The 19,008-nt window shown below is 29.0% G+C and overlaps 1 protein-coding gene and 1 long non-coding RNA gene across 5 annotated transcripts in view; one reads left to right on the top strand and one right to left on the bottom strand.

Moving 5' to 3' along the window:
* The window catches only part of LOC125778107 (uncharacterized), a 63,154-nt gene extending 46,803 nt beyond the window's left edge, over window positions 1-16,351 (bottom strand). Inside the window, exon 1 of the long non-coding RNA XR_007422493.1 lies at window positions 15,139-16,351. This is a non-coding gene — a long non-coding RNA (uncharacterized LOC125778107). The remainder of the gene's footprint in view (window positions 1-15,138) is intronic.
* Window positions 2,088-19,008, top strand: part of LOC105232096 (sodium/potassium/calcium exchanger 4) — a 33,937-nt gene continuing 17,016 nt past the window's right edge. Inside the window, exons 1-2 of one of the 4 annotated variants that reach the window (XM_011213700.4) lie at window positions 2,088-2,483; window positions 3,277-3,482. In XM_011213700.4, the coding sequence (XP_011212002.2) occupies window positions 3,407-3,482 (76 nt within the window). In that variant the 5' untranslated portion in view covers window positions 2,088-2,483; window positions 3,277-3,406. Of the gene's footprint in view, window positions 2,484-3,276; window positions 3,483-9,034; window positions 10,772-14,201; window positions 14,796-19,008 lie in introns of those variants that run through there. The other 3 variants (XM_011213702.4, XM_049454447.1, XM_011213701.4) reach the window with 3 other exon arrangements.

Raw genomic sequence — 19,008 nt, 5'->3', positions numbered from 1 at the left:
TTTTTTTTTCTGGTTTATGTATTTATTTTATGAATGAAAATTTTGCTAATGACAAAATTTTAATACCGCAGCCAAATAGATATTCTAAGTTTCGTAACTAATACTTTGCACACTTCATTAAGCATTTCCCGTGTTTAGAGATAATGGTTTACTATATTTCAACGAAAAGTATAATGACTTTTATTGTCATTTGCATTTTTTAAATAACAGGATATTGGTTTACTTCATGATTTCTCGAGATTTGAGCGTGTAAGATGTTTTTCGTAAAGTTTTGAACATAACCTAAAAATTAGAGATGTGCGTCTATAGTTAGGAGAGGAGCTGCTTAACTAGTTTAGGGAGCCACCAAAGAAAATTGAAATCTTACACAAAATTTTTGAACTATTAGAAAGACGACAGGCTTCCGGTCTTATTAAAAACTTACGGAGAGCTCTTGTCGGCTCACAGGAAATGCTTTAAGGGTCTTGTGTAATAAATATTTAATTTTTTCCAGATTTAACCTAGATTCAGTTTATTAGCTTGAAGGATATTGAATGTCATCGCAGACCTTGTACTGAGAATTTCGTCGGGTCTCCATTGAACGAGAGTCACCCTGAAGAGTTTGCTATATTACACATTGAAGAGCCTACGATTCGATTTCTGCGAATACCCTACAAAAGAGCCAAAAAGAGCTTTCGGAATACATACGTATATCACCCTCCTGTAGGCAGAACGAGACCGCCTTCTACTTAGTAGTTAAAGTAAGGCTTCTTTAGACAAAATTTCCGAGAAAAGGTTTGTCGTGGTACTAATGCTATAATTTTTCTATACAAGCGAACTAATCTCGCAGTTTTTGAGGTTTTAATACGAAATTTTGCAGACTCCAACAAGTTGTTAATATTCTGGAATCGCCAAAATCAGATCCTCTTAGCTAGCTCTATAGCTACTATACAAAATTTTCGATCAAACTTCAGTCTTATATGAAAAACTTTTTATTTGACGAAATATCTGTACGAAATTTGACATAGATTATTTTTCAAGGCAAAGCTATAAGCTCTGAATAAATTTTTCTGATCGGACCATTATGGCATATAGCTGCCATACAAACTGACCAAACAAAATGCAGACCTTGTATGAAAAACTTTTTTATTTAACGAGATATTTCCACGAAATTTGACATAGATTATTTTTCAAAGACAACACCACAATATATCAACGAATTGTTCCAATCGGACCAATATAATATATAGCTGCCATACAAACTGACCAATCCAAATCAAGTTCTTGTATGGAAAACTTTTTTATAATGCAAAACGATCGATCAAAATCAAGATAGAACTCATTTTATATCCAATAACATAAAAATTGCCAACAAGTATTAGTATCTCAGTCTTTGATATATTAGAAAATATTATCTAGCCTTACTCCCTAACCTCACCTAACCTCAAAACACAATACTCAAAATGTCACTCATTTAACTCTCTGAGTCAGTCAATATCAAAAAATAACTATTTTTTTTATTTTTTATTGACGGAGTGCGTTTAGTATCAGATTTTGATAAAATATTTAAAATGAGTTTAAATCATTTCGTTAGTCAAAGTTTATTAGCTGTAATGATTGAGCGAACTTAAACAGCGCGATTTTACTCAAAAGTGACATAGTCATACTCATTACTATCTACGTAATAAACTAAGCATTCATATATACATACACACATGCATAAGTGTATGAATATCTCACAGAATTTACGATCGCTACAGCGGTAATGATAGCAACAACTTCAATACCGCCATAGCCCTTTTAGTGAAGTGTTTATGAGAGCAAATAAAATTACAACAAATACACATACACCCACAACAACAACAACAAGCAGTTAGCTACATTATCAACATTAAGCAGCGCACTTCAATCGGACAATGCTAGAGATAAATTTTTGCAAGACCCACACACAAACACATGCAAAGCATTGAGTATAAAATTGAATTAAAAAACAACCAACAACAACAGCAACAATAATAACAACCATAATAAAATGCAGTGAAAACAATCAGTACTTGAAATTGCTGAATATTTGTTTGACAAAACGTCTTTTAAAGACGGCAACGCCGCGCATACATTTAATTAGTTGAACGCCATAATTCCAGCCGTGCGGATGAGTTGCGCCCCATATGCGTGCCTAAGTACCGTCAAAACGAAATCATACCACATTTAACGGGCTAAACAGCGCGCAAGTAGAATAAACACGTTTTCGAAAAAGAGTAAAGCAAGGAAAGCAAGTAATCAACGTTGGAAAAGTGTTTTTGATTTGGCGAAAGTCAAGCACTGGCGCGTTGCTTGCTGGCGCCGCGATTTAAAAGTGGAATCGAAAAGAAAGTATATATTTAACTATTTTCGAAAATGTCGGTTTTGTACTAACGGCTATCTCGTGTGCGCGGTTTGAAACATTTAAGGTGGCATATTAAAAAATATAAAAATATTTGCGTGAAGTGGTGGGAATAGTGAAGGTAATTACAAGAGGTCTATATATCGAAAAAAATCATAAAAATAACAAAAATTTTGAACTGCAGAAAGGAAATAATTGAAAAAATATTGATAAAAGCGAAAAAAAAAATATTAAAAAAAAACAACAAAAAGTCTGAACTCAAAAAAAAATATAAATAAACAAATAAGATTTCGTAAAATATAAAACAAAAATCTGAACTCCAAAAGAATAAAAACTGAACTCCACAAAAAAATTAAAAATTTACAAAACTTAATAAACATAAAATTGTTTAAGTATACATAAAAAAAAATATTATAAATTTACAAAAAAATTAATTATTTTTTATATAAAAATTCTATAATAAAAACAGCAAAAACTTTTAAAAAATGTAAACTATGGGCTAAAAAATTAAAAAAACATTTATTTCTAAATAATTTATGTACATGAATGCCCCAAAGAAAAACAAATAATAAAATTAGTTATTTTTCATTAAAATATATTTAAATATGAGACTAATATTTTAAAATTTAAAATAAAAACAGAAAAAAATCTTTTTTTTTTTATAAAAAATACCGTAATAAATGAATTAATACCCTTAAAAATAACTAAACAAATATTTTTTAAATTAATTTCAAAATAAATAGAAATTTTTGTTTAAATTAATAATCACCAATTCACTAAATTTATTATTATTAATAATTGTTTTTACCAATTTCATATTTTAAACTTAATTTTATTGAAAATATATTTTTTTCCACAAAACAATTATATATCACATTATTAAATAATCAAAAATATGCAATTCTACTTTTCAGCTAAATTGCGGTTTAATTTGGTGGAGCAAATAAAAAATATAAATTTCCAAACAATTATTTGCCAAATAAACAAATATTTCGAAATAACAGTGCTTAAAAAAGTGTTCAACGAAAAGTTCATACAACAGCAATGGCAAAGGAATTACATTTGCTGTTAAGCGCATTGCTCGTGCTGGCCACTGGAATTGAGCAGATACAGTGCAACGGTACGTATGAGTAACAATTTGTAAACAAACAATTTTGGTGCTCTGTTATTATAACATAACTAACATATGCTGTGACGACGTGTATGTGCATGCATTGAATTTTGAATTATTTGGTGGGCAAAGCCACTAGGCGTATGAGTAACATTGAGTGGGTGCAAAAGTTTGAAGGTTTTCGGTTGAATATTTGAGAATGTATGTAGTGAAAGAACTTCAAATTTAAACAATAATAAATGTAAATAATCTTAATAGTGCCAAAAAAATAAATAAAAAAAAAATATAAAAAAAAAATAAAAATAAATAAATAAAAATAAATAAATAAAAAAGAATAAAATAATAATAAAAATGTTAGAAAAATAACATAAAAAAAAAATAAAAAAATGATATTGAAAAAGAATAACATTAAAAAATTAAATAAAATAATATTAAAAAAAGAAACGAAAATGAAATCAAAAAACATAAAAATTAAAATAATTGATATTTGCACTTCAAAAAAGCATACTTGTACATGGATGTATAATTCTGTGTATTTGTGAGTATTATATAAAACTATTTATTATAGCAAACAATTTTCAGCTCGTTATTTTATCAAGTGTTTGGAAATAGCTTTATAATTATACAAACCCACATATGTACACATCATTCTTAGCAGCGTTAATCGCTTTTAATTGCCACTTAAATGAATAACTAGTAAGTGCGCAGAATAGTATACTAGAATTGATAGCAAACGATTATGACTAGGTTAAAGACAATAATGCAGAAAGGGATTGAATATAAAAAATGGAAAAATTAAAAAAAAAAAATTGAAAAAAAAAATTGAAAAAAAAATTTTAATACATTAAAACAAGTTCAAATCTAAAACCTACCAGACTAACATAACTTAGCCAAAAAAAAACTCAAAATATAATAATCTAAACTGAAGTTAGTGCATAATTGAAATAGAAAAATATTACAACTTGTTTTTAATCAAAGAAAATCAAAAAATTTCTTAAATATTAAACATTTCTTAAAAAAAAAATGTAAGAAAAGTTTTTTTTATTCAAATTAGAAAAAAATAAATATTAAAAATTAAGAATTAATAAAAATAAATATTTTGAATTAATACAAAACGGTCTATTTTCTAATTTGTGTATATTTAATATAATTTAGCCATTTTTAATCTTTTCATTTCAATTAATTTATTTTACCAATATTAAAAATGTATAATTAAAAACTTAAAAAAAAGTTTTTTATTAAAAAACATTTAAAAATTAAAAAAAAAAAATATTTTGAATCAATATAGAACCGTCTATTTTTTAATTTGTGTACATTTGACATTTGGAAAAATTAATTATTTATATTTTCATTTAAATTAATTTGTGTTTTAAATTAAAGTTTGTTGTTTTTTATAATTCTAATAAAATTAGGCATAATTTATTTAATTTTTTGAAGCTTTTATATAATTCGAATAATTTTAGCCATATTTTTTATTTTTTTTTTTTTATAATTCTATTATTTTTATGTTATTAATTTAATGCTCATACAAGGTTGACGTAAAATATACTTGAAACAGTTTTATCTTTTTTTTAACTGGTAGTTTTTTTAATAATTCTAATAATCTTCACTTTTTTATTTTTTGTTTTTAATTATTACTATAATTATCTAAATTAATATTTTTTCGTAATTTTTATTTGTTTTTGTAGTTACTAATTTTAAATTGTATTAATTTTAGCTATATTTTAGTAAGTACATAAAATTTTAAATAAAATTTAAAAAAAAATTAGTTGAAAATTCAAAAAAAAAAAATTAAAAATTAAAAATTCAAAATTCAAAAAAAAAATAAAATATTTCCTCTTACTACGTTTTCCGAACATTCGTTATTATATAGAGGCATATTTCACTATATAAGTACAAAGTAATTTAATTGCACAGCAAAATATTTTGCAAAAACTGAAAATAAAAAAATTAATTATTGCCGATACTGAACTAAATAATTGTTATTAATATTAAATGCAAATTTGCTATAGCCTTTTAATGCAATATATTTACATTGTTGCTGTAATTCAGTGTGAATAACGTACATTTTATTAACGTGTGGATATGCAGCCCTGCCCACAGCAGCTATGATCTGTGATGCCACTGAAGCATATACTACATTACACAGCGACAACCACACTTACAATTGCATAAATAATTGCTTGGCTGGGTTGTGAAATATTTTTAATTTAATTCCGATTATTTCATAATTCAAGTTAATACAAAGTATAAACAGTACATTTTTTCTTATGAAAGAGTGCAACGGAAAAGTGGGATTTCCACTCGCGCCGTGTGGTTTACACGCTGTTGGCGATTTTGAAAGAATAATATTATTATCAAATGATTACACTAAGAAATCAGTAAAAAAAAAAATACATGCTATATCGTGCCTGCAATCAGTTTATTGATAACCGCTATCGGTCTGCTGTCATTGACTGTGTATCATATGTTCAATACTAAACATTTGAAAATAGGCGCTTGAGCGCATTTAATTAAGAATTTATTAATTTCTCGAAATCTAAAATATTGTTTTCAAACGATAAACGCGACGCTTTTGCGTCATGTTCTTCGAGCGTGGCTAATTTACCACACTTAGAGATGTAAAAAAGTAAGATTGCTGAAAATTAATTTCGAGAAGAATTCTTTGTGACGTCAAAGTAGCAGTGCTACGTGATGGGTGTTGAGATATTATATATTGTGACCAAAAAGTAGCCGGAAATTGTAAATAAAATGCAAAATATTTAATTATTCAGCAATATTTATTTTGGTGCCTTCAAAGTAATCCTCAACAGATATATTAAACTTTTTTCTAGTGCTCGAAATACTTTTCATAAGCACCTTTTGGAATGGCAAAAGAAGGAGCTGAAGTTCAGCGAATTTTGTTTCATCTCTTCGTTGACTGAAAACGGGTTTCACGGAGCGGCAGTTTTAGTTTGGTGAACAAGAAAAAACCACACGCAGCCAAATCTGGTGAATATGTTGGTTGATCGATGGTATTCTTTGCGTTTTTGGCTTTCAAATCGGTCACAATCGTGACTCGCTGCGATGGTGCATTATCACCATGAATTGTTCTTTCACAATTCCGGCCGTTTTCGGTGGATGTTCTCATGCACATTCCTTAATAGAGCTCCCTGTTGACCATCTGTCTCTCCGGAATCAATTCATGATGCACCAAACCAAGCATTTCGAAAAAACCATGAGCATCACCTTGATTTTCTAGCCGCTTTGTCGTGGTTTTTTTTTTTGGTTTCAGGTCGTTTTTTCTTTTTCATTCCGAAGATTGTTGACTTGCTTGCATGTCAAATTCATAAACCCATGTCTCAGCGGCATCTCCATGAATATGTGATCGGAGTTCGCACGAGCAAGCATCAAGAGACCTGTTTACGGTACTCCTTTTGAAAAAAAAAAAAACAGCTTTATCGCGACGAGTCGAGCGAAAACGCGTTTCATACCCAAAATATCCACCAAAATCATTCGAACGGACTCGCGAAAGATATCGAGCTCTCTTGTCATCTCTCTAACACTTGTCTGACGATTTTCAAGCATCATATCTTTCACCATTCTAATATTTTCATCGGTCTTCGACCTCGGTCAACGAGGCATGTCTTCAACTAGTATCTCTCGACCGTCTTTGAAGGTTTTGCACCACTCTTAAGCTTGTGTTGGATCACCGTGAACCTTTTCCAACGATTTCAAAGACGAAATTTGCTTGGAAATACAAAATTTAAAACAAATTTCAAATTCTAAATAACTTTTTTAATTAAAATTTCGTTTGTATAAATTTTTAATATTAAAAAAAAATAAAAAAAATATTAAAAAAATATTTTTTTTTGGAAATTTAAATTTTTCGTAATTTTTATTTTTACATTGTTTCAAAAAAAATTCCTTAGCAAAGTATTTATACGAAATATTTAAAAATGTTTTTTTACAAAATAATTTTATTAACACAAGAGTCGAAATTCAAATCAATAATTAATTTTTTTATAAATTTTTAATATTTAACAAAACATTTTTTGGGGGAATTTTGATATTTCTTTTTTTTAATTTTTAAAATTTTTTTAGTTTTTAAAATTTTTTCTAATTAAAAATTTTTTTTAATTTTTTTAATTTTTTTTTAATTTTTTTTAAATTTTTTTAATTTTTTTTTAATTTTTTTTTAAAAAATAGTTTGTTTAACAAAGTATTTATAAGAAATATTTGAAATTCAAAAAAAAAATAGTTTCATCTTAACCGGATTTCATTAGCATAAGTGTGTAGCGGTGTGCACCTTAAGAAATTAATATTTCCCCTTTAATCACTTACGCTTACTATTCTGCGAATAATTGTAAATTTTATGTATTTTCTTGTGGGTTTCAGCGGCTCATCAATTTCGATTTGTGGTTGATAAGCAATTATTTCTCAGTTATAAGCCTTAAGTGCATAATTTTCTGCTGAGAAATTCTCTGAATTTGAGTAAATCAAATAATTCGAAATAATCAGTTTATGACAACGGTAATTTATAGTATACATATTTATATACATATATAAAATTATGCAAAGCCATACCTTCGCGCTCAGAAGATGTAAGAAAAAGCATGAAAAAATCCCAGCACACCCCCTATTTTGGAAAAAGGGGATTCTCGCCCTAACCTACTCACATGTGCTTGCCAGTGGACACACACGCACAAACACAGTCACATGCATATGTCGCCTGCATTGCTTCAAAAACGTGACTGGCAAATCAATTAACCGCCTATGGCGCGGCGTTTAAGTCGCTGCGGTGGAAAATAAATGCATAAAAAACAAATAAAACAAATTGAAACACATTAATTGCCTATGATAACGTGTGCGAGTGATTTAAAGGCAGGCAGGCAGGTGTTAAATGTGATTCCTGTAGTATTAAACGGTTTCTGATTTTTGCAGGCGTTTTTTGTTTTTGTTTTAATTAGCACATTCCTTGCAACAATGAAAACCCCACAAAACGTCTGATAGGGGAAGTTTAAATGACTTTTCTTATATAAATAGAAATAGAAATCGGCGGCTGCGCCACAGTAAATTACAATTTAAACATTGTAATTATTTTTATGATTTTATTTACAAAAAGTACAACTCAAAATAGCGTTAAACGGCAGCTGTTGTAAACAGAAATTACGTTTTATTAAGGCGCATGTGCGGCAATTTCAAAGTAGATACGCAAAATTACTAAAATGATTATCAATCATAAAAAAATAATAGTTTCGGTTTCTAGGGATTTTTTCCACAAAATAAAAAGAAAAGAAAAAACGTTAATTTTGGTAGCATCAAAGCTAGAATACCATTTAGAATTAAAAATGTTTTCATAACTTGACTTAGGTGGCGCAGTTCGAAAGGCGGCTATATACTATAGTATTCCGATCTGAAATATTTTCTCGGAGATTGCACCGTTACCTTTGACAATGATTTATGCGAAATTTCGTGAAGATATCTCGTCCAAGAAAAAAGTTTTCCATATAAGGACTTGATTTTGAACCTTCAGTTTGTATGGCAGCTATATGCTATAGTGGTCCGATCCGAAATATTTTTCCGAAGATTATACCGTTACCTCCGACATCGATCTATGTGAAATTTCCTGAAGATATCTGGTAAAATAAGAAAGTTTTCCATATAAGGACTTGATTTTGAACCTTCAGTTTGTATGGCAGCTATATGATATAGTGGTCCGATATCGGCGGTTCCAACAAATGAGCAGATTTTTGAGGAGAAAAGGACATGTACCAAATTTCAGAGCGATATCTTGAAAATTTAGAAACTATCTTGCGTATACACAGGCAGACAAAGGACTTCTACTGCGGTGTTTGGTCAAGGTTCGGCTACCGATGCCGTTTCTTTTAACGAGTTATCGATTGAATCTCCGCTTCAAGCAGCTATAGCCGCACGTAGTACGGTCAAAGAACTCGCGGTTGTCCATACATGGGGTAGGTCACGGAAGAGTTGATACAAGTCCACATGGGGTGTTGTGTTCAGAGTTGACCAGCCGCTAATCAGAAGTTCTATTAACTGATCCTGTACGGCCATTTTATTGGTGACGTGCTTATAATGTACTTGAACACCTGCCAGCCATTTATGCAGAGTGTTATCTTAGCTTACTGAAATGACGGATATTTATATAACGGTTTTCGTTGTAGCGTCCCGCGTCGCGCTCTTGATTCCTACTCATGGATAGGTATTCCCTCAAGGCAGCCTTCAGGTGTTGTGGCTGTTTCATGCAAGGCGGTATCTATTCACCTCGTCACCGGAGATTCATAGGATGTTTCAGTTCTTTTAAGCCAAATCCTCTTGTCCTACCGCTGATATGGTCAAGGAGCTGCTTAGTGCGTACTCACAACTAATCTAAGAATTTAGGCCAACAACAGTTCGCCAAGCCCTTGATGGCCTGAGCTCAGCCAATCCTTGGTTGAAGTAAGAATTCTCTGATAATTAATATGATTATCTTCTTCTGTATTTGTTTTCGAAGAATCTTTTCGAATGACAACAGTTCACAAAATTTCTTAACACCATTTTTTAACGAACTTGAACTAGTTTCAACGCAACTAACCTTTGGACTCGAATTCGTCGCAAAAATCTTGTACAAAATTACGTTGAAATTGCAAAAAAGCAAAAATAAAATTGGACGTGCACTGTTCAAAAGCCATAAAATTCTGACTAAAATCAAAATCAGGCAAAAATCGGGTTAAGTAAGCTCCAACAACAACAGCAATAACATGAAATTAAGCAAAAAGTGAAATTCGTGAAATAAGAAATAAAATTGAAATGACACGCAAAAACGGTGTGTTCAAAGTCTAGCGTGATTTATTAAACACAACAAACAACAGCAACAATCACACACACACAGCACTACAGTGAGATGGCGTATTATTCTAGCTACTGTTGTTGTAAATGTTATTGTTGTCATATGCGTTGGCAGTTGGCCAGAATTTCCCAGTCAACCTGAATTGGCACAACGCCAAGCAAGTTCAACAAACTTGTTTGCAGTTGCTAACTGCGAGAGAGCACAAACACAACACCAACAACAGCAAGAGCGATAGAAGTTTGTTTATAACAAGCTAAGCTACGATAGTTGAAGAGGCAAACAATGCCAAACCAGCAGACGCCCATTTAATTGCAATAAAAAGTGCAGCGGAAAATGCTTGCAATTGCCGACTGCGCATCGCGCACGCGCAACACGTCAATGCGGGCGTAATTCACAGCGGGAGTTATTGATACGCAAATATTTGGAATGGAGAGATATGTTAAAAAAAATGCTATTTCATGGCAAAGAGGTGTGTATTTAAGGAGTAAAGAGAATATTTTTAATTTAAAGCAAAAATTAAGTAAAAATCAAAAATGGGTAAAAAAAAATTATTTTAAATAAAAATAATGTGAAATAAATTGTTTAAATTATAAAAAAAAAAAAACAAAAAAAAAAAAATATTAAAAAAAAAAATATTAAAAAAAAAAATAAAAAAATAAAAATTAAAAAAATAAAATAAAAAAAAAATATTAAAAAAATATATATATTAAATAAATTTAAATACAAATTTTTTAAATTAAAGCAAAAAAAGTAAAAAAAAAGATATATCTAAAGTAAAAAAAATTGGAAAAAAATATTATAAATGAAAATTAAATTAGATAAATTGCTTAAATTATAAAATAAAAATAAAAAAAATTAAAAAAAAATATTAAGTAAATTTATATATAAAATTTTTAAAGGAAGCCAAAACTAAAGTAAAACGAAATTTTTTTTTAAATATTATATAAAGTAAAGCAAAAACTAGGTAAAAAATTATATTAAATACAAATAACTTTAAAAATATAAAAAATATTAAAAGACAAGAAAAAATATATAAAAAAAAATATTGAATAAATTTAAATACATTTTCTTTTTCAAATTAAAGCAAAAAATAAATAAAAAACAACATATATAAAGTAAAAAAAAAATAGAAAAAATATTTTAAAAAAACATTACATAAAATAAATTGTTTAAATTATATAAAATAAAGGAAAAAACTAAAAAAAGTTAAAAAAAAAAAAACAAAAATCAAAAACAATATAAAATAAATTTAATTAAATAATATAAAAAAAGTTTAATTGCAATAAATAATAAATAAATATCATAAAATAGTAAAATAAGACCTGGCTAATAACATTTCTAAAAAAAAAAAATTATTTTGATATTTCGATTGTCTCTGTCTTTTAAGACGAATATGTGCATAAAAGTGAGCAAAAGTGAAGAGATTTAGAAGAAAAAAAAAATTATTATTATATATTTATTATTATTTATTATTTTATATTTATTTTTTCGTCTAATTCTGAAAAAAAATATTTACCACTTTTTATTTATTTTTTCTTCTAATTCTGAAAAAAAATATTTATTACTTTTTATTTATTTTTTCTTTTAAATCACTTTTGCTCACCTCATAACACACATATTGACCATTTAACGCTAACTATGACTGACAAAAATGCGCGTATTTTCCCAACACGCCGGCGCAATTGAATTGTACATAACAAAAAACGGCTCAATGACGGCAACAACAATAGCAAGAATAGCACATAACAACAAAACAAAGATATGCTTTATTAGCAGTTGTTGGCTTAGTAAATTCTTTCTAAAAAAGTGGCGTTGTTGTTGTGATGTAATTAGAAAATGTAAAGTACATTTTTAGCATTATTTAACTCATTAAAACAGCGCGACGCGTCAGACACAAAACAAACATTAATTGCATGCTTGCAAGCAAAGTTCAATTGCTGAGATTTACTTACCTAAGGCTTAGTGGAGGAGTGCGAAGATCGCATTAAAAGTTGGGAGCACTGTGTTGAGAAATGCTGAGAGAACAGTAGCTCAATTTGAGTCAAGCAACGGTAGTTAGGGCAGCTGGTAGCGCTACGGTTGATTCGGTAGAGATTTTTTGCATTAACATTGATTAAGTTGGAGATTTTATAAAAGCATATTATTTTATAAAATAGATATTTATTTAAGATATTGTTTTTAAGTTCTATAGTGTAGTAGTAATAGTATTACTTAGTCAAAACTTTAGTTTAGGCAGCCATTTTGATGCTAAATTTTGTTAGTTACGTCTGTAAAGTATACACTTAGGCGAAAGAAGCAATATTTAAAAATTTTTTTCGATCTGCTGATTAACTACACTTCTCAAATGGTTTATAAAATATTTTTTTACTATTTCTTCCATCAGCTGATTAACTAAACTTCTCAAATGGTTTATAAAAATAAAAATTTATGATTATATACAGAAATATCAAAATACTATGTCATTTAAAGCATACTTTTAAGCGCGCATCATTTTCTTGTTATTTCTTTCAATCGGCAATACATACACAATCTCTTTAAAATATAAATTTGCAATTATAACATCGTTTTAAATTTTTGCTGTGAAATTTAACAGAAATATGAAAAAACTTTGTATTTAAAGCACATTTCCATGCAAACTACACTTTTTCATTATTTCGTTCGCGGCGCTGATTAACCACGTTTCTCAAATAGTTTATAAAAAATATAATTTTGCAAAACCGACCCAGCTCTTATAATGTTTAGCTTTGGATTACACAAATATAGAAAAGTAATTTGTTATTTAAAACATACTTTCAGGCGAACTAAACTTTTCCGTAATTTCTTTCGAACAGCAAGGCATATTACACTTCTCAAATGGTTTAAAAAAATATGGTTTTGCAAAAGTGACGTGTATTCTATAATCTTTGTTGTAAGATTATACAGAAATACTAAAGCAAGTTGTTTTTCAAAGCATACATATAGGCGCACCATACCTTTTCCTTATTAATTTCGATCATAAAACCTTTTCAAACAAGAAATGGACTCAGAGCATTAAAAAAAACGTATCTATAATGACAGTTATCTGCTCGAAGCTACAAAGAGTAAGATAAATGATGTTTAATGGGTTTTCTGAGAAAGTTGAGCTAATTTAGTGGGCCCTAAAGCTCAGCTAAAACAACGATAAACCTATTTCAGAGTGACGCCTCTTTGCTTGTTTTGGCACTCAAAAGTAATTTTTGTGGTTAACCGCGAGTGCCGAATGTAGCGCAAATTTAAGCAGCTTAACTTGAGCGGGAAATCCAACAACTAGAAATAACGCCTAATCTCAAAACTGAGCGCTAGTTATACAGAGAAATACAGACAAAAAATAAAAAAAAAATTTAAGTTAAAAAAAAATTGAAATAAAAAGCGCAAAGTAAACAATTTAAAGTTTACAAAGCTGTTGTATATTATTTATATTTCTTACAAAAACAAAACTAATAAAAAACGAAATTAAGCCGCTATTAAATGCGCGCTAATGACACTAAGATCGATCACAATAAGTAAATCAAAGCGTTTAAGCATGAAAACCGTGCGACGCTGCTTAATTGCACAGCTGGTAGGCAAGTTCACACCATAGTAGAGGACGCGACGCAACGCGGCGGTGTGGCGGTAGCATTTAAAAGGTCTGTCTTTTTAGCCAGAAAATAAAGCGAAACTTGGAAAATACCAAAAAAACGCCACTAAGCTGAGCAACAAGTTTGGACTTCTCAGTATACAAAGAGTGGAGAGCACGTGGCGTGCTGAGAGCGCGTTTGTATGAGCGCGCATGCAACAGCGGCTAAGGGGCATTTCCTTACAACGTTTTACAAAGTCACTACAATTTTTTTTTTTGCGCTACAGTATTGTTGTTGTTGCGCTACCGCATAATTACATAGCTGTTGCCATGGTACCGGTTCTCTGTTATGCTGCTCATATGAAATTTATTTATTATTTCTCTGTTTTACCCACTATATTGGCGCTCCAATGCCCTCGCATACACAGTATGTATGTTGGTATTGGCAGCGCCGCAACATTTACTGCTTATAAACGTCGATAAAACTAGACAACACTCTTATTGGCTTGTGAAACGCTTAACCGCCAACAACTACGCGCACTACAAATACCGCCTAAAGTATACGATAGTCGCTCATTAGCCGGTGTAAATTGACAAAGGTGGCTTTTGTGTTGCGCCGCGCGTTATTGACACCGCCAGAGCAGTGAATAGAAGAAGTATACGCCACGGTTAACCGCAAAGTGTGTAAACAATAAATGCGAAAAAAGTGACAAAAACGCAATAAATACAATTAAAATGTATTTTTAAATAATTTTTTTTTCTTTATCAATAAAGCCACAAAATACGTTACCGCAGAGTGAAAAAATTGTGCAAAAGTCTTGCGAAAAAAGTGAACTAATTAAAGCTACTCAAATTACTTGGCAGTAATTTAATATTATGATATAATTGAAGTCGCTCTTTCTATTACAAATGGCGAAAGGTAAAAAATAGTAATAAATAAATGAATAAGTAATTGGAAAATGGTGTGGTGAATATTTGTATGAAATGACAAAAATATGCATTCAAAAAAATAAAAATTTGCTTGAAAAATAGGCAAGATTTTAAAGTACAATAGAAAAACAAAAACTACTATAGATAAAAATATGCTAAAATTTATATAATTTTAATAAAAAAAATAAAAAAATGTGAAATAAATAAAAAAAATTAAACAAATAAAATATTTATGTATAAAAAAAATGTGAAATAAATAAAAAAAATTAAACAAATAAAATATTTATGTATAAAAAAGCATATAAAAAAGAAGATTTAAAAGCAATACTCACATAATCAGCAAAAAAAGTAAACCTCAGTCTTTTTGTAAAAAGTTTCGAGCAAACTTTAAGCACTGCCCACAATCCTAGTTTATTATCACAAATGTAACAATAATGTGTATAAAGTGCGCTAACCCAACTGCTAGTTAACTGCATTAAGGTTATGTTGCACAAAATAATATGCGCTCTAAATTAGGCTGCCCCAATACGAATTAACCGCTCTTTTACTATTTTAGCATTTCAATTTCATTCAATAGGTCCACAAAGTATGTATGTAAGTCGTTTGCGCACTGAAATACCGCAGTTACCGTAGAATATTTAAGCCAAGCTACTTTCGCACACGTGTTTCATAAATTTTCACTATGATTTTATTGCACAATTTTCACAAATTTTCACTGATTTTATTACACTACGAGTATTCTTAGCTTTTTTTAACACTTAAATCATATTCACAACACAACATTAGCTCAAAATTAAACAAAATTCACTTATTTTTAAACAGCTTATTATTTCCTTGTTTGTTTACACCAACGCTTTAAATTTACGTTATTCGATGTTATTGTTTTCATTTACCACGAGTTCGCACGCACGTCGTGTATGATACGGTGTTATATGGTGTCTGCATGTAAATGGCTGCAATAAATGTAAACAAAAGTATTATCGATATATTTTTATTTTAGTTTAACAATTCCAATAACATTAATTAAAGGATATTTTGTTGCAATTTAGTGTTATTAAAATTTATTTTATTCAAGAGGCAATAATTGTGAAATACTATACATATGTATATATGTATGTATGTACATACATACATATGTAGATCTATACATTTTTTAAAAGAGCGTTATTGTAATGAAAAAATGTAAATCGTTAAAAAAACTTTGATTAAAATTTAAACCTGCGACATTAAAACAATAGTATCATTTATGATATAAAAAATTACATGTTAGTTCGCATAACTTTGTACATCCATCATGCGGCACTCATTTACATTTTCAACAGAATATCTATAGCATAATATTGATTTTTTAAAACTTTTAAGTGTTTGAATGTCAAATGTGGCGCTCTGTCGTCATCTATAAATCATTTTATTGTCGAAAATTATAACATTTTAAAATTTGAAAAAATTTTGAACTTTTTGAAATTTGGAGACTTTTCGTAAATTATTAGAAATTTTAAATTTGGAGGCATTTTAAGTTTTCTTTGTTTATATCAGAAATTATTAAATTTTGAAATTTGGAGAAATTTTGAGAACTTTTTGTTTTTATCAGAATTTATGAAGACTTTTGAAATTATTAGAAATTTTAAATTTGGAGGCATTTTAAGTTTTCTTTGTTTATATCAGAAATTATTAAATTTTGAAATTTGGAGAAATTTTGTAATTTTTTGAAATTTGGAGACATTTTGTGATTTTTTTGTTTTTATCAGAATTTATGAAGTTTGGAGAAATTTCAAAACTTGGAGACATTTTTTAAGGTTTGGAGATTTTGAAAGCTTTTATTTAATTTGAAATTTGAAGAAATTTTGTATAATGTCATGTCAAAATGTTTGAAATTTAGAAAAATTTTGTTAATTATATAAAATTTTGAAATTTGTAAAACTTTTGAAATTAGAATTGTAGAAGAAATTTTGTATTATTTTTTAAATTTGCAAACATTTTGAAAATTTGCAGATTTTTTTGAAAATTTTGTAATTTTTAAATTGCTGTAACTAGTCTTCCTGTACAGAAAATCATAGATTGGAGAGCAAACATGGTGTTTTGGTGAATATTTTGGTTAAAACAAATATAAATTTTTAAGCGGAATGCGTTAAAAAAATGATATTACAAATATGTACATATAATAATAACGCAATTTCAATATTTTATTATTTATAAGTTTAAAAGTTATTTCCGATAAGAATACTTTAACGCTTAAACGAATATTTTACTCCTACAAAAATTATCGATATATAAAATAAAATAATAAACTCGCTAATCTAACTGACCAAATTTTTTTTGAAGCACTCTAAAATACCATACAAACATATATTACCACATTTACAACAATTTTTCATTTAAAAATTTGCAAATTTCTCTAAATTATTCATGGCAAGCAAGCTTTCTTTTGAAACGAATATTTTCCTCCTGCAAAAATTATCGATATTTCAAACCCACCGTACACAATATTTTTACGAATTCGCTGTAGCAATTTGTGCAATAAGCTTGTAATCTAAATTTGCAAATGCTGCGCTTAATTCTTAGCGCAAAAATCCGCGCGAAAATTATAATAAAATAAATAAGCATAACTGTCAGAAAATAATTATTTAAATGAGCGCAAGAATTGTGGGTAATTTTCGCAGGCAGCACACAGGCACACGAAGAAAGCACAGCAAAATTAATAATAAAAAATAAAAATAAAAACAAAAATAAAAATAAAAGCAAAAATAAAACAAAAAATAAAAAATAATAGAATAAAAGAAAATGAAATTGAGAAGAAAAGCAAAAAATGCTTTAATAATCAAAACAAAAACCAAAAAAATTGCCTTTAATAATCCAAACATTAAATTGTGTTGTGAAAACTCGTTTTGGCCACTTAAGAAATGTGTGCCACACTTATGCCATGCTTCGAGAAGCAGCAATTAAGCCCTGCAGACAGCAAAAATCAAAAATAACAACAAATAAGCAAAGCAGCGCAGGTAAAAGCCTGTCTGCTGTGCAAGAAAATGAGTAATACATAATTTCTCTTTTTTCGCAGCACACTTTTCGAATGCCATGCGTGTAAAACACGTTTAATTGCGCTTTAAAAAAATATTTAAATAAAACCAATTGTTTATTAAACGCTTAAAAATAATTGACAAGCGTCTACCGCACATACATATAGTGGGTGAAGCGCGCTGGTAAAAGTTAGGGCGCAGCGCGCAAACAAAGGGTAATTAAAAATAAAAATAAACCAAAGTGTAATGATTACATTGAAAATTACTTTAAGTTGTAAGAATATAAGTATTTATATGTATGGCTGCAGACAATTCAATAGTTATTATTGTTGCATTTTTTTTTAATGTCCAAGCTGTGAATTTTGCAAATATCATTTGAATATTTCTTGAAATTGTAAACAAAAACATTAACACGCACACATTTAAACAATTAAATGTTATTTATATGCGCATGAGAATTATGGCAGCAGCTTAGGCCACCGCCATGTATACAAACAAACAAACAAACATATTCTGTGCCCACAAATGGGAATTGTATTTAGTAAGCTTGGCCTCAATAGCGGCCAACAGCCATTTTGGCTGTACTTCTGTGATGAAAAAACTATATTGACATGTATTGTAAATAAATAATTATATTAGTCAGGCGTTAATAACTGAAGAAATCCATTGTTTGTGCAAATCAGTTGTAGTTAGTGGCTTTGGCACTATGACAAGAATGTAAAAAATTTCAAAGTCAACGCATCAGCCAGCGCGCTTGTTGAATTGTTTGGCTACTCATTGCTAGCGCATGTAAACAAATCGCTTGTGTTGTTGTTGCCAAGCAAGGAAGGGCAATTCTTTACGAATTTTGTTCACTTTTGCTGGGTCAATCAACTAAATGCTTTTTGCTGGCGTGAGGAACTACTGGAGCGATATGCAAACTGGTTGCAGGCGGGTGCGAAAAAGTAGCAGTATTGATATTTGCAATAACTGTGATGCTTAAAGTATATAAGTGCAAAAAATTGTACATTTTAATTTTTTATCCCCTACAATTCATATTCTCTAAATAAAATTAACACAGAATTAATCAAATTTTTACTACAAATAATATTCTCAAAACAAAATTAGCACAGAATCAATCAAAATTTCATTCATTTGTAACAATTTTCTTATTGATTTGTTTGTTTACATCAAAGCTTTAATTTTACG

This window comes from Bactrocera dorsalis, chromosome 4 (assembly GCF_023373825.1).
Source record: "Bactrocera dorsalis isolate Fly_Bdor chromosome 4, ASM2337382v1, whole genome shotgun sequence".
Lineage (NCBI taxonomy): Eukaryota > Metazoa > Arthropoda > Insecta > Diptera > Tephritidae > Bactrocera > Bactrocera dorsalis.
This window is presented reverse-complemented; position numbering and strand designations above follow the sequence as displayed.